This window comes from Columba livia, chromosome 16, assembly GCF_036013475.1.
Source record: "Columba livia isolate bColLiv1 breed racing homer chromosome 16, bColLiv1.pat.W.v2, whole genome shotgun sequence".
Taxonomy (NCBI): domain Eukaryota; kingdom Metazoa; phylum Chordata; class Aves; order Columbiformes; family Columbidae; genus Columba; species Columba livia.
Genome location: NC_088617.1, coordinates 6,518,042 through 6,532,572, shown reverse-complemented (window position 1 = coordinate 6,532,572; position 14,531 = coordinate 6,518,042). Strand labels below are relative to the sequence as shown.

At 42.4% G+C, this 14,531-nt stretch overlaps 1 protein-coding gene across 4 annotated transcripts in view; it reads right to left on the bottom strand.

The window, feature by feature from the left end:
- Positions 1 to 613: 613 nt before the first annotated feature.
- Positions 614 to 14,531, bottom strand: part of RTEL1 (regulator of telomere elongation helicase 1) — a 43,214-nt gene continuing 29,296 nt past the window's right edge. The window contains exons 28-36 of one of the 4 annotated variants that reach the window (XM_065032211.1): positions 13,994 to 14,089; positions 12,288 to 12,498; positions 10,914 to 11,051; positions 10,248 to 10,364; positions 8,085 to 8,327; positions 6,355 to 6,531; positions 5,638 to 5,826; positions 5,024 to 5,127; positions 614 to 1,518 (exon numbers count right to left, since the gene is read on the bottom strand). In XM_065032211.1, the coding sequence (XP_064888283.1) occupies positions 1,444 to 1,518; positions 5,024 to 5,127; positions 5,638 to 5,826; positions 6,355 to 6,531; positions 8,085 to 8,327; positions 10,248 to 10,364; positions 10,914 to 11,051; positions 12,288 to 12,498; positions 13,994 to 14,089 (1,350 nt within the window). In that variant the 3' untranslated portion in view covers positions 614 to 1,443. The remainder of the gene's footprint in view (positions 1,519 to 5,023; positions 5,128 to 5,637; positions 5,827 to 6,354; positions 6,532 to 8,084; positions 8,328 to 10,247; positions 10,365 to 10,913; positions 11,052 to 12,287; positions 12,499 to 13,993; positions 14,090 to 14,531) is intronic. The other 3 variants (XM_065032212.1, XM_065032214.1, XM_065032213.1) reach the window with 3 other exon arrangements.

Genomic DNA, 14,531 nt, shown 5'->3' with positions numbered 1-14,531 from the left:
CCTGTTTCATTGCCATTTAAGAACACACCTTTTCTTGTTCCTCAGACAGTCTGGCCACAGTGAACTTACTATTTGACATTTTAATGCCCGAGAGCCACGATATCACACGCTGCGCAGCTGTTTGGATCTGAAAAAAGGAATTTCTAAATGAAGACCAATATCCCAGCAACTACAGCATTTGAAGTGACACCGGTTTTGAATTCTATAACCAGGGGAAATAAGAACCTTTGAAACGTTGTTAAAATGCAGCTCACTTTTCAATTTTGAGTTACTAACGTAGAATTTTCCAAAATTCCATTGGTATGAAATCCAACTATAGGCTGAGGAAAAACAGCACTCCTGAAGTTAGTAAAGAGTATATTCTCCCAGAGAACGCTGAAAACATACGCTAGATGATGTGTCTGCCAGCATAGGAACCCACAATTAATCAGCAAGTGAGAACGCAATCCTTTGTTCATTTTTGTCAAACAAAAACACGGGTCAAAAATCCCACAGAATAAACCTTTCCACTTAGTCCTACCAGGGCCATTGGGACTCCATACTCAATGTTTTTATATCTGGTAAAGAAATTAAATAAACAACAACCAGGAAAAAATGATCAAACAAAACCCAATTAAGACAAAGATGGTTTTATTTATAGTTTAACATACAGCAGCTACTGGAGATTTAAAATTGATACAGTTTTTCAGGTTAACCACTTATATCCACTACTCACAGAGAGTGGAAGTATTACAGAATTTTGTTTTAACCCATCTAACTTGATTTATTTTGAAGTTTCAAAGCAATTAGATCCTTTTGCTTCCTGGAAAGTGAATGTCGGGTAACACAGGCACGATGGAAGAAAATAACACGTCCATAGTGCACATTCCCAAGAATCCCAGCAGGGCGGAAGGAATGGGACTTCGGGGTGCACAGCAGGTGAAAGGGCGTTTCTGCTCCTTCCCCACAACTGGAATTTGCTTTTCAAAAGTCACCCTTGCAGCACCTCCTGCTGGTGCTGTGATTCCCCCTTCCCGGAGCGCGGGCGGTGAGGATGGGTGCTCTGGTCACCTTCTCCAGCGGGTTTGGCTCCCTGTGCCACCATCGCTGGGGTTTTCCAGGAGCTGACACTACCTGGGGGCCCATCAGCACCAGCCACCTCTGGGATCTAACATTTCAGCCCAAGAGTGGCTACAGTAAAATTTACAGGCTAAAATAAGAAATTAACCTTATTTCCAACAAAGGCTCATATTCTGCTGTCTCCTGCCAGTGAGTCAAGAGAAAGTGCGAGACCTTCCAAACTCAATCACCTTTGTAGGAAGAGTTAATACGTGCTGGTGCACAGCACAGCATCCAGAGCCAAGGATCAAAGACACTTAAATAATCTTCATCCTGCTTCTGAGAGCCAGAGCACAGCAACTTCTTTCTGCTGATAGGAAGCATTTGCCATTCCTGTTGGTGGGATTATGACCAGAAGAAGACTTGGATTAATCGCTGCTTCTTCACATCACTGTGGCACTTCGGGCACTTTTTCGCCATCTACACAAATGAATGAACAAAGAGGTAATATATTAAATTTATCTATCAAGTTTGTAATTGTCTGGTATGAGCTATAAGCCACCTTAGTCATTTGACAGCCCCCAAGGTATCACAGCTACTATTTTTAAATGCCACTTTATCACACAGTCACTTATTTAACTGCTAGTAATAAAAGGAGGAAAAATAAAACCTTCCAGTGAAGTAGCAACAAACTTTACAGCAGTTGTCTCAGATTAATTACAGCTTTGATGTATCTGGAAGACTAAAATCCAGGAACAAGGAAACTGAGCCCACAAGAGCCGTCGGGAAGCGCCGATGTGCTTGTTAGCAGAGAAATCCCGTCAGCGGCCGAGTTCCCTGAACCGCCGCTGCCTCCCGCGCGGCTGGGAAGGAAACGGCTTCCTGGGTACATGGGACAGCGCTGACACACGTGGTTGCGACCGAGAGATTCGCTGTGGAACCAAGTACATTTATTTCTTCATCCCGCACACCTCTCCCGGTTAAAAGCAGAAGAGGGGGTACGTGAGGAAACCTCTTCTCCAGCCAGGTTTCAATTTGCTTCTTCCTTAATTTTCAATTTTAAAGTCTGGTCTTTAGCCGTTCGACCTGCAGGTGAACTCCCAACTGGTCTTTTTATATCCTGCAAATCACCGGTAAAGCTAAAATGCTCTGTTTATAGTTAAAAAGTTTTAAGAAATTAATCTTTGAGAAAATTGCCAGCTCTTTAGCCTGAAATGCTGGTTACCTACGTTAGCAGCACCGCGCCAGCTTTTCTGCAGCGTGGAAGTTGATCTTTGTACAAAAAGACTGCAAAATAGGTTCAGGCATTTTGATTCTGGCAACATTTTGATTCTGGCAGCATTAATTGAAATACCAGAAATGGTGGGGGAGAGGAAAACTCACTTCACTGCCCAGTCACAGTGATTTGTCAAAGAGTTCTGAAAATCTCAAGCGTAATACAGAATTGTGAAATCTTATATTATTTGCCCATATTACTGATAGTCCAAATGAGAATAACTGAGTCTCTCTGGAATACCTGAAAAAAAGCGTGAATAAGTGATGCATTTAAACACTGAAAAGCAGCCACAGAGCTCTGTACAGAAAAGTAAAACCAGAAGCAGATTATCCTGGCGCTGTCTCTGCAAAGCTTCCCCACAAGCACTGAAAATGGCCCAACACGCACTGCCACTAATCCCTCCAGTTCCCCTCCAGCTGCATGGAATTCTGTCTGCTCCTTCAAAACTTTCCAAAAGTTATTCACCGCCTCTCCCCGCCACTAAGCTATTTGGGAAAACCAACAAATTGGAAAAGAAATCACAGTTTGCAAACCCCAAGTCATTGCAGTTTGAATGACGGACTTCTTAGTCAGTCACCTTCTGAGCTGAAGAAACATTGTGAGTAACTTGTGAAAATAGAGATGGATTTTCCACTCCAGCCCCGTCAGCGGTGACCCGGCCCATGAAGCGCAGACACAGACACCGTGGTTGCTCATTTCCTGCAGCTGAAGGTACCTCAGAGAGAAACCCAACTGTCTGTGCAGCCAGCGAGGGGTGGGAATGCGGATGGAGGCATCCAGAGATGGTTCTTCTGGGGCTGGTTTCAGAGAAACATGGAATAATCTTCCTGTTTGCAATCCCGTGCTGTCAGCCAGCCTGTCCTTCCTTCTCATCTACACAACTGCCAGAGAAGAGTTTTACCTCATCACCAGCCAGGAGAACTCTCTCTCCATCAGTCCTCAAGTAATATCCCAAACGACAAGATATTTAACTTTTCATTAACCAAATTACATGTGAATCGCATCATGAGCAAGTTAACATTACTGTAAACAGAGAACCACTCATCATTAGAGAGGGAGGTCATAAACAAGGTAAGAAAAGGTGATGAGACCAGGTAGTTTCATGTTCTCCAGAAGAAAGGCTGTAGAATGTCCATCACACCAAGGCTTGGGAGTGCCTGCACAGCACAGCAACAGGTCCCAGCTGGGGAGAAGATGGTTCTACACACCCACACCCAACAGGTTGTTGTTCAGAGCAAGAAAAGCCACACACAACCAAAACCACAAACAAACAAACCCCCACATTCTTAGAAATAAGGACTTGGATGTATGTTGTCTGTGGAGGAGGCGAACAGACCCCAGTGCTGGTGGGTGCAGAAAGATGCTGATGAAGGACAGGGCATCCATGACGCATTTTCTTGAGAGCTGTAGGAATATTTTGTTTGTCCTTTTTAAACGAGCGGGGCATTAAACTGAACCGGCAAGAAGAAGGTTCAAAGTGACAGCAAAACAAATGAGCTGGTTCTTCATAGAACGTTTGGCTAAGCTGTGGAAGCACTTGCTGTAGGACATGGGTGACAAGTTCATTTGCGTTCAAAGGGAAGTGGATGATGAGATGGAAATGCAGCAGAGGTTTCTTAATATAGAATATACTAAGGAACCTCTGGCTCAGGGAGTTCTCGTGCTGCAAATAGCTCCGAGGCTGAGAGTTCTGCAAGAACCACCGCTCACGCCTGCCGTGTTCTTTCAGCCTTTCCTAGCCATTCTTTTCTTGGCCATCGCTGGAGATGGAACGCTGGGCTGGACAGACCTTTACTCTGACTCAGTAAATCTGCTATTATGTTCTGATTATTTACTGCAAACTGTATCTGCCTTTCCCTATCTTTACAAATTCTAGGGCTCTGGTACACTGCCACAAAGCAAAGCGTTGATTCACCTTGCTAAGAACAACACAGATACTTTCTTTCCCATGCCATTGCCCGGTACAACATAGGATGAAGTTTCACCGTAACTAGCAGGGTTATTCAGGTAAGTGGCAAATATAGAAGTCATTATTACAAATGACCCACCGGGAATCACTCATTTCCCCAAATGCGGCTTTGTACTGGATATCTGAATAGAACAAAGGAATACTTCCATTTGAAAGCGACCTACAGGGATCATCTAGTTCCACCAGCTTTGTTGCCTTCCTCTGGATGCATTCAAGTACCTGAAACTGAAATAAAGCCCAATCTAGATCAGACTATTTTAATCCTCAGTCTAAGAGACGCACAATCAGAAAAAGGCTAATTTAGAAAAAAAATCTAAGCTGGGCAAGTTCTGTGATCTATCTATGAACTATGAAAATGCACACTAACTCGGGGAGTAAGGAGAAAACCACATCTCAGAATTACCAATTCAATACCAAAAGCACAGAACAGGGCAGTACATACAACAGCATACAACAAGGTGACTCCACAGGTTGTTGCCTGCACAACTCCAGATGGGAACACATTTGGAGGAAGCTCAGCAGGAGCTGCAAAGGTGTAAAAAAGACACTGTACGGCAGAGGTGCCTCTATCGCAATGCACGACATGGAAAGCAAAGAAACAAGCGGTAAATCTTCCACAAGGATTTAGGGGCTCTCTCTGTAAACAGAGAGATTCTGTTTCCAGGGCTGTCCACATGGTTCTCCTGAAAAGCACAATGATTTATTTTTCAGGAAAAACTGAAGCCAGTAAACAAGATAACCTTTAAGAACTGCTCCCAGCACGTTTTGCAGCAAGTGAAGTCACATAATGGACATTTAAAAGGCACATCGTCCTCAGAATTGCAGTTAGAGCACTGGAATCTTCCTAGAACAGAGAGAGAGGGGCAGAAAGAGGGGGAGAGAAAGAGGGAGGAAATGACTAAATTCCAGTAACCACCTGTGAAATTCTCATGCATACGCATTTCCAGCGCAGCCCGGAAAACAATGACTATGAGCTGTATGAACTACCTTAGCCACGCAATACCCGTCCCTGTCACATTATTTCTTTTGCATGACCTCACTCAGCCTCTCAGTGCTTCAGATCCCCATTTAGAAACTGAGGTTTACAAGGAAGTCACAGAGAAAAATCTTTAAGTTCTCAGGAAAACTATTACATCATTGTAATAAAGACAATGAAGTACTTTGAGGAAACACATGTGAGTGACAGAAAGCACAAATTCTACTTTGCAAACCTCACTAATCATTATTACACCTTAGCAAATATAGACATGAACCAGTCATCACTTAAATTATACAAATGAGAATTACACTGATAACCTGTTATTTTTATCCCCTAGCATTAAAGAATTGCACCCAAAATCTCACATATACCTACCACATTCTGGCTCTAGCTCCAGGGGGAAGACAGGCACAGCGCCACAGCCCGTGGGGGCTCTCGTCTTACTGGTTTCTTCTGGTACTTTGGTCTTTGGCAATTCAAGTTTGCTTTCCTGGCTAAAGCAGAAAGCGGAAATCTTCTTCTGAATTTTCTCTGGTGCTTTATCCTTAGAAGTGGTTGCATCTTCTATAAGAAAAAAAACAAACCGGCATACAAAAATCACATAATGCAGAACACCATACACAGACTGCAGGAAACACAATTAGCAGTAAGTTCAGTAACTTCTCAACCACAATTTGAATCATTATTTTTTTTATGCCATACTGCTTGGTAATGGAAGTTTCTGGCACTAACACACACTATTAATGAAAGGGACCCTTTATATTGAAGTAGTTCTGTGGAAATTCTTCCTAGACAGGGTGTATCTCAATCTCCTGCTCTCACCTCAGATGCAAAAATTCTGCCTTCATGCATAATGTATCTCACAGTTTAAAGATAACACTATAATTTTTTTGTTTCCTTGCACTTCCCCATTTCACATTGCCTTCTACTTCCTTTTTTTTTAACCACAACTTGAACACCGCCAGTCGCTTTGATCTTCCTTCACACACCTCGTGCAGGGAGGCCCTGGCCCCCAGCTAAGGCTGTTGGACACCACCCCGTCATCATCATCATCAGTAAATTGTAAACGTCAGACAAACGTTCATTCCCCACCTTGTCCACGGCTGTTTTCTCCTCCAGCGCACCAGCTCGCCAGACCCTGGGGGTTCTCTGCACCTTGCACTGGCTGCTGCAGCTGCTTCTCTCCCTCGCCACAGCCCATTCCCGTCAAACCCTGACACAGCTCTTTGAACCGCTCTTTGTGATGAGGGCGAACAAACATGGAAAACCCTGTGCAAAAGAAAATACAAATGCACAGGAAAATAAACACCCGACCTTGGAAGGCTGCTTGCTTTGGAGGGGAGAAATTCTTCGGAAGGTGAGCAATATCAGTCATATTCCTCAGAGTATCTTCAAAAACATAAAGTGTTCCACCAATCTGTTGATTTTATTACTATGGGGTTTTCTATGCCAGAGGACAAAGGAGTATTTGGTATGGAAAACAACCTCGAATTACTCCAAAATTCTTCTGTTCTCTACAGCTAAACATAAAGACCTAATCTGGCCCTTCAGCTGACAACTGATCTAGTGAAATTGGGCATAGACACAACATCTGAAAAGACTTCTCAAAAAGCCAGTTTCTTGTTACTGTTTGGTTGACAAGGATCCACAACATACACACAAGAATTCTAAACCAATCCCAATCATGACTTACTGCCAAGCATAGACAATTCTACCACTAAGTCGTCTGAGGTAAAAACCTTTGCTGAGAGAAGACACCAACTGTGGGCGACAAAGAATGCTCAGGGGAGAGGATGAGTCACAGTGCCACACAGTTCACTTCCCTCCGGCTCTTCACTGTGTCAAGACTAAGCTGATTAGTTAATGCATCAGAAAAAATATTTTCTAAACATTTGTAGACTATAACATCTATTCAAAGTCAATGGAATACTTATTGTTATTTCCTAAAGCCAACAAATGAAACAATATCAGCATTTCCCAGCATGTGCCAAATCCATCATTTCCCGCAGGAGTTCACACCAGAGACATGGGAGAAGGTGGAACTGGGTGTTAAGTGGCACAAGACAAGACGTCTCCACCAAGGCAATCAAGATCTGCATATACTCTGCCTTCTTTTATTTTTTTTTTAAATAATAAAGCCCAATTCAAAATTCTGAAAACCTGTAGCTTCTTAAATCATTAAACCCACAAGAGAAAAAAAATAAACCACTTCTGAGAAAATAAATATCAGCTTGAAATTTTTAGAAGATTATGATGAATGATAAGGATACTAAATTATGCCACAGTTCCATAACCACTCTCAGGTAAAGCTCTGTAGCAGAACAGTGAACCAGAAGTGTGATTGTTGTCCCCAAACCTGGAAGTGATGGAAGAGCTCAGCACCAGCATAACAACCAATGCTCAAACAAAACTGAGTCAGTTGTCAGCACTGGCCTTTCTAAAGAGCAATCACTACTGGTAACTGAGGAGAGAAAAAGGTGATGGAATCATCTGACTGAAGTGAGCCTGACTGAAGGTTATGACTGGAATCACTGAGGTCTTACCTGATATTTTTAATGGGCAATTTCTAACTGAACAGAGATCACATTTTAGAACCTTGAAATTTTTGCTCTTTGAATGACATTCGTTTAACACATCTTCACTGTTGCTCCATTTATCTGGTTTGCAAAACCAAATGATGGGAGAGGCGACACTTACTAATGCTGAAAGTTCTTCCCAAAAGTGGAGAGTGACCAGTGAAATGTCATGACCAGTGAAAAGTCATTGCTCACATGAGCTCACAGCACCTACATCTTCTTTACAACTAAACACAAATCCCTTACTTTGTAGGAGATGAAAGTCTTCTGGCCTCTCAGTGGTGAGGGCTGCGATCACCGATACCATTGCCTCATAGTTGTCTGTCTTCTTGTAGGCCAACAACGCTTGATAGAACTGGCTGTAGGTGCTTTTGTCCAACGCCCTTTTCACATCGCTGAGGTAGGAAGCCCTGAGGACCTGGTGCTGATCCCTCCTTGAGCTTGAGGCTTTTTTAGCATCTTTCCTTGGAGCCTGACCGGAATTCTGCCCTGGGAGACAAAGAACAGGGTGAGCAGGGCTTGGGGAGGACAGAGACATCGGGTCACTCTTTGAATCTGCTTCTCTCTTCATTCGGAAGTGGGTTCTGGACTAATTCAAAGTGTCAAAGCCAACACTCACTTCTGGAAATGACAACGGAGCAAATGAATTCTGGGGATCGCTCTTAACATATGGTGGGCTTTTTGTGTTGGCTTTTTTTGTTTGTTTGTTTGTGTGTGTGTGTGTGTGTGTGTGTGTGTGTGTTTTTGTTGGGTTTTTGTTTCGTGGGTTTTTTTTTATCTTTTAAACAGAGAAATGTGTCAGATGGTCACTAGGGAATGAGAAAAAGGTGACATGGAGATCAGCAGTAAATCAGGGTTTGTGCTGCACTAAGGAGCAGAAGCACTGGAAAGAGATAGCTGAGCCAACTACAGTGGCCTGGCACATGGGCACGGACACTGCTGAGAGCAAGTTTAAAGAACAGATTTCTCACCCCTTATTAATAAAAGGAGAAAAGGGTGTGTGTGTGTGCGTGTATGTGTGTGTGTGTGGTTCCCAACAGGAAAACAAAGTCAAAAAAGAATGACTAACCTGAAATAACACAAGATAGCACGAGAGCAAGGTAGGAGCCCAACAGGAGGCAGGAGCAGCTACGAACATCCTGCTAAACTCCAACTGGAATTCTGTTCAAAATGTGATTCTTTGATTTCCAACATGTTGTAGAGGAAAAAGGTCTGTTTTGCATACCACAGGTATGCAAATATAGATGAACTACACAATAAGAAACTGATTTAAATTAAGCAGCCACATCTTTAGATATTTAGATCTTTATTCTCCACTAAAGAGCTTTTAAATATGTTAAAGAAGATAATGATGTTTTGAAAGATGGGCCTAGTTCAGTTTCCTGAAAGGGGAAAAACATGGGTGTGAATTTTATAATCAGTATCTTTTATTGCATAACACCCAGCATTCTGACACTGCCACAGCAGCACACTCAATGGAAAGAGTGAGAACAGAAACAATACTTGCATTCAGTGCTACTATCTTCTCAATTACTTTTAGTGGGAACAAGTTTCTATGAAACTCCATCTCACGGACCTCAGGACAAAATAATTACCAAAGACTCTGTTTTGTTTAAGTGCTCTTAAAATACAAAATGAAGCAGGAATACAAATCAAAATAAACATGGCTTCACAGACGAAAAACTTTTAAAGCCTTCCAGGAAACATCACCTTTTTATTTACTTTTTTTAAAAAGAAAGGATTAGTCTTTGACTATTCTTTACCCTCTAAAGAAAGACGTCTAAGGTGTCCAGATATCCTACTTGTTTCCTTCAGAGAAATACAAAAAATTCCCAGCTGTTCTCAGGAAGATCTGTAATCAAATAACAACTGAGCCTTTGACTTCAAAAATAAATACTGGACAGCACGAGGTCAGAGTGACGTGTACAGAAATTACATGCAATCGTGAGAATACATTTCCAGTCTCTGTTTCTGCAGAAAAAACAGACTGTCCACATGAGGAATGTAACATTACCAGTAACAAAACAAGAACTGTTTTCTTCTTCATACCTGGGTTCCTATTGACCTGATGTGACACTACACTCCTTAAAAAGCTCTCTCCCGAGCCCTGGACAAACAGAAGCCGAACAGCCTGGTGCTCAGCTTGCCCTTCTGCTCACTGACGAACATCAGCTCTGTCTCCAGGGCAAAGTTCTGCCTTTACTGGGTTTCTTTCATATCTACCTTGATGGAATTTGTTGGCTTTTGTGTGCTGTTTCGTACAATCCTTGCTGAAAATTCTGAATTACCATGGCTCCTACCTACAGACAGTGAGCCACTGTGCTACGTGAGCGCAAAAAACATCAGCTCCCACCAGCAGAATTTACAGTTGGTGACGAAATAAAATATAAGGTGTTACATGAAGGGTACCTGCACCATTCAGTCCTGTTGCCAAGTGGAATCCTCCCCGGTTGAGGTGAAGCCCAGGGTTCAGCTGAGCACACGAGTCCGTTGAGAATGCGCTTTTCTGCTGACTCTGCTTTTCTTCTGTTAAATCAAACCAGTCTGTTAACAGAGAACTTAGGAGAGAACAAACATAGGATGGCACATTTCAAAGTGTGCCATTCTATGCTGAAAACACCTGAAGGTGTAGATGCATTTCCCTGATAAGAGGGGATGAGCTAACACCCTGCCTTTTTAGGATTTTAGTGTTCTGGGCCTCAAAGATTTCATGAGCTCTGTGAGGACATGATTATCGTCTATTCACAGTTCTAGTGGCACTATGTGGGTAGCAAAGAAGACACACACAAAGATTTTTAAATCCACAGACTAGATTCACAATTGAAATAGACCTGTAAAATCCTCTTGAAAGAAAATTGCACCATTACTAACTGCGCAGTAACCAATGCTCAGGCATCCGCCCATGCTCGTGAGAAGGCAGGCAAAGGGAGCACGCAGAGACTTGGCTCAATATTGATTAAGCTAAATCACCTTCCATCCTTTTATTTCTATTTATTAGATGCATCTTGCTCTACAATTGGGTAATGTCAATTAAATGATCCTACTGCCTCCCCAGTGCTGGAACCAGCTCCTCACCCATGTTCCTGGCAAGTCTCTCCCTCTCCTCCCGCAGGAGGCTGTGCTCAGGTTTGTAGCCACAGCCCGCACCAGTCAGACTGCAACACGCCTCGTCAAACTCCTTCTTATGCTGAGGTCGAACAAACTGGTAAAACTCTGTCATTAGAGAGAAAGAAAAGGAGAGAAAAAAAATAAAGTCACTCCACAACCGGTAACAAATGCCAGAGAAACATACAACAGCAGGACTTCTAGTTTAGGTAACATGAAGATAAGAAGTGTAGCTAAATAACTTAAAATCTAAATGTCATTATCTAATATATGCACATTAAGCACACTTATCAGCTATCATGCAAACTTCCACCCACATCATTACCAGTAGGTAATAACGGTAATTTTTTCCTGGTAAATATGAAGTAAGTTACCTCTCGGTGAAACAGGTACCTGCAGCTCCCTCCTAAACCATGGGGTCAATATATCTGCCAGGCGGATACTCTGAATAGCTGATATACTGCTGATTTTACACCTCATTGCATTTACTTCCTATAAAATGCTTGCCAACCAAAAGCCAAAACCTCAAATGAACTTCAACTTTCAGGTGCCTGTCACTTTTAAAAACTAGACCTAGGCTTCAATTTGATGATTAAATATTTTCTTATTTATATAGTAAGCTCAGCAAACTGGGAAACTGACTGTGGCTACTATTAGTACTAAGTGTTCACACTGAGCTTTCCATTCCTTAACCTTAAAATTAACCTTAAACAATTTACACAACGCCTAACTATGCTTTTTTATTTTAGCAGATGAAAATGTCATAGAAAATATCTGTCCGTTTGCTCGCAAGTGGAGAGTGAAATTAAAGTTTCCAGAAAAAACACACCGTATAACTTCAAAGAACTGTTGGTAAGAATCCAGTTCCTGCTAATGCAGTTGTTAAAAGTCAAGAAAGTACCAGCTAAACCAGTAAACTACCCATGTCTACCCAGATCACTTGACTTTTATTTGCCATTATTTAAATAGAAAATTAGATACTCTGTCTACTTATTTACTGCTTTTACACTGAGCCCTTATGAACCCATCTATCTAACAATCACACTCCTGATCTTACCTCTTCAATCACAGGGAATAAGCTACGCTACTTTTAGGCAAAGTTTAAAATAACAAAAGCTTCCATGGAATGTGATTTTTTTTCAGGCCTGTCAAGGTGCAAACTGACATATGATAATTAGATTGAGAAGATCTTCTGTGTGATCTGGGGATATTAAGTGATGAATGCTAATGACTATCATCCCAATTGATCTGTACCTCAAATTTAAAACACCTACCTCTGAAATACTCAAGTGTAGTAAAAAGTAAAGGTCACGTCTTACAAAGATACTCAGGAAGTCGTCATACCTCGTAACAAAACATGCTTTTTCTCATCCTCTAGAAAGAGGGAGCTCATTTGAGACAACATGGCATGGAAGTCGTCTGTCTTCTTGTAGTGCTGAAGAGCCTTGGAGAAGAGGTCATAGTTCTGTTGGCTCAGGGTCTCCTTCACCGTTGCGATGTACAGCGTGGCTCGGGCCTTCTTGGGTTCCGGCGGGTCCGTTTTCTGCTCAGCTTGCTGCACAGACAGGAAGGCTTTTCAGTGAACGTGACCTGAGGAGTCACTCTCACATGAATTCACATGGAAGCACCATATTTGCAATTCTGCCAGCACATAAAACAATTAATGCTGTCTGTTGAAACTCTGGTAGTCACTCCTGTAACCACACTTTATTTCCCACAAAACCAAAACAGTTTTGGTGCCACAGAATAAGCACAAATTAACTGGTCTGCCTCCTGGAGATGTCCTGTTCACTGAAAAACAAATCTCTAAAGCAGGGGATAAAAAGAACAGAAGCATTTTGGTTCCTCTAAGGCATTTCCTGAAGACACTGTACACACGAGCAAGCTGGATTGCTCTCTCGTGTTGGGAAAACTTCACAAGCAGCAGGGACCTACCATGGACTCAGAACAATCACTCCCTTGTGAAGTGTCTGTGCAGCACAGTGCACTCACACACTTGGAACATTTAAGCTCCTGGACCCTTGTCATGTGTCCTCAAGACAAATCCAGTATCACCAGAGCAACCCTCCAGGGCACAAGTATACTACTAATACTCCCAGACGATTATTCTATTTATTTCTAAACTATTAATCCCTCTAACATATATGAGCGTTCATGCCCCCATGTAAAAGTGATGCTATTTACCTCATTGACAAAAAAACTGCTTCAGAGGAATATTCCTCGAGAAGCAGCCAAGTTCCATTGCACAATTCTATTCTTAGGAGAAGGCTTAATAAGAGAAATGAAATTTACTCCAAACCTTGAGGTGACTCTGACTCATCATGACACCAGATCGCAAGGAACTGCAAACACAACCTCCTGCGATGACCCTGCTCCCTTCCTCACCTTGGACAGTATCGGCTTCTGGATCTGTGACTACTTCTAGCAGTTCCGTTTGCCAGGTGATCAGGAGGCTGACAGACAGACGGACAGGCAGGCAGCACCCTGGACAACTGCCAACTGTTCATACTCCACACAGTCACCCAGCGGATTCTCAGGGATTTATTGGGACTCTTAACCATAATTGTGACTCGTAGCTGCATAATGAGTTAACTGAGTTTGGAGACAATCGCGCATAACTGCAAACACCACAATGACCCACCGTGGGGGGTGGGATGTGGTCGCTTACCCAAAATGGGCCAGTTACACCACTGGAGGCTCTACCGGCAGCTGGACTGGATGATCATTGTAGATCCCTTCCAACTGAACTATTCTACTCCAGTCAAAATAATGAAACCGCCCACCACACCTGGGCAACGCTCACAGGCAGTCAATGCCAGAAAACAACTCTTTTCATCTATCAGCCCCACCTGGGCCTGTGTTTGATTGGATCTATGATGTCTAGATTTAAGAAAGAGCACAACAGAAACAGACTTCAGATGTGCATTGTTGAATATTTATGATTTGGAGAAAAAACAATTGTTTTGGCATTGTCATCTGTCTGTCTGGAAATTTCCAATTCAAATTAAAGCAGTTTGCAGATCAAAGAGGTGGTACAGGCAAACACATACTGTATTGCTGACCAGCTTTATTTTCTTCCTTCCTCCTTTCTGCTCATCTGTTAACCTCTTCTCATACTGAAGGGAAAGTGTTGACAGACGTTGGGCCTGTGGAGATTAAAAGAAAAGAAGAAAGGTCCAAATAAAACGCTTTTCAAAGTGATTGCCCATTTAATTTAACAATTTCCGGCGGTAAAGTTTGTTAACCCAGTTTGTGACACCATTCAAGAAAGTGAAATAATCAAACTAAACTATTGCAACAGAGCCTGGGACACACCTGTTTCTAGAAGGTAATCACTGGACAATTCCGAAAAAGAGATCAAAACAGAGGAAATTAAAGACAAAGTTGGTCTGGAGGGTGTAAATTCCTGATTAAGCAAAGCTGGACTTATAGCCCACAGTTTTGGGGTAGCCCTGGAATCGTACACATCAATCTGTGTAACTGGGGCATCACATGCCCCTGCGCTTTCCTGCCTGGAGGTACTGCTGGAAGTACCTGGAAAAATCCTACCTGGAAAAATGAGAATACAAGCAGCAACTCAAACATTTA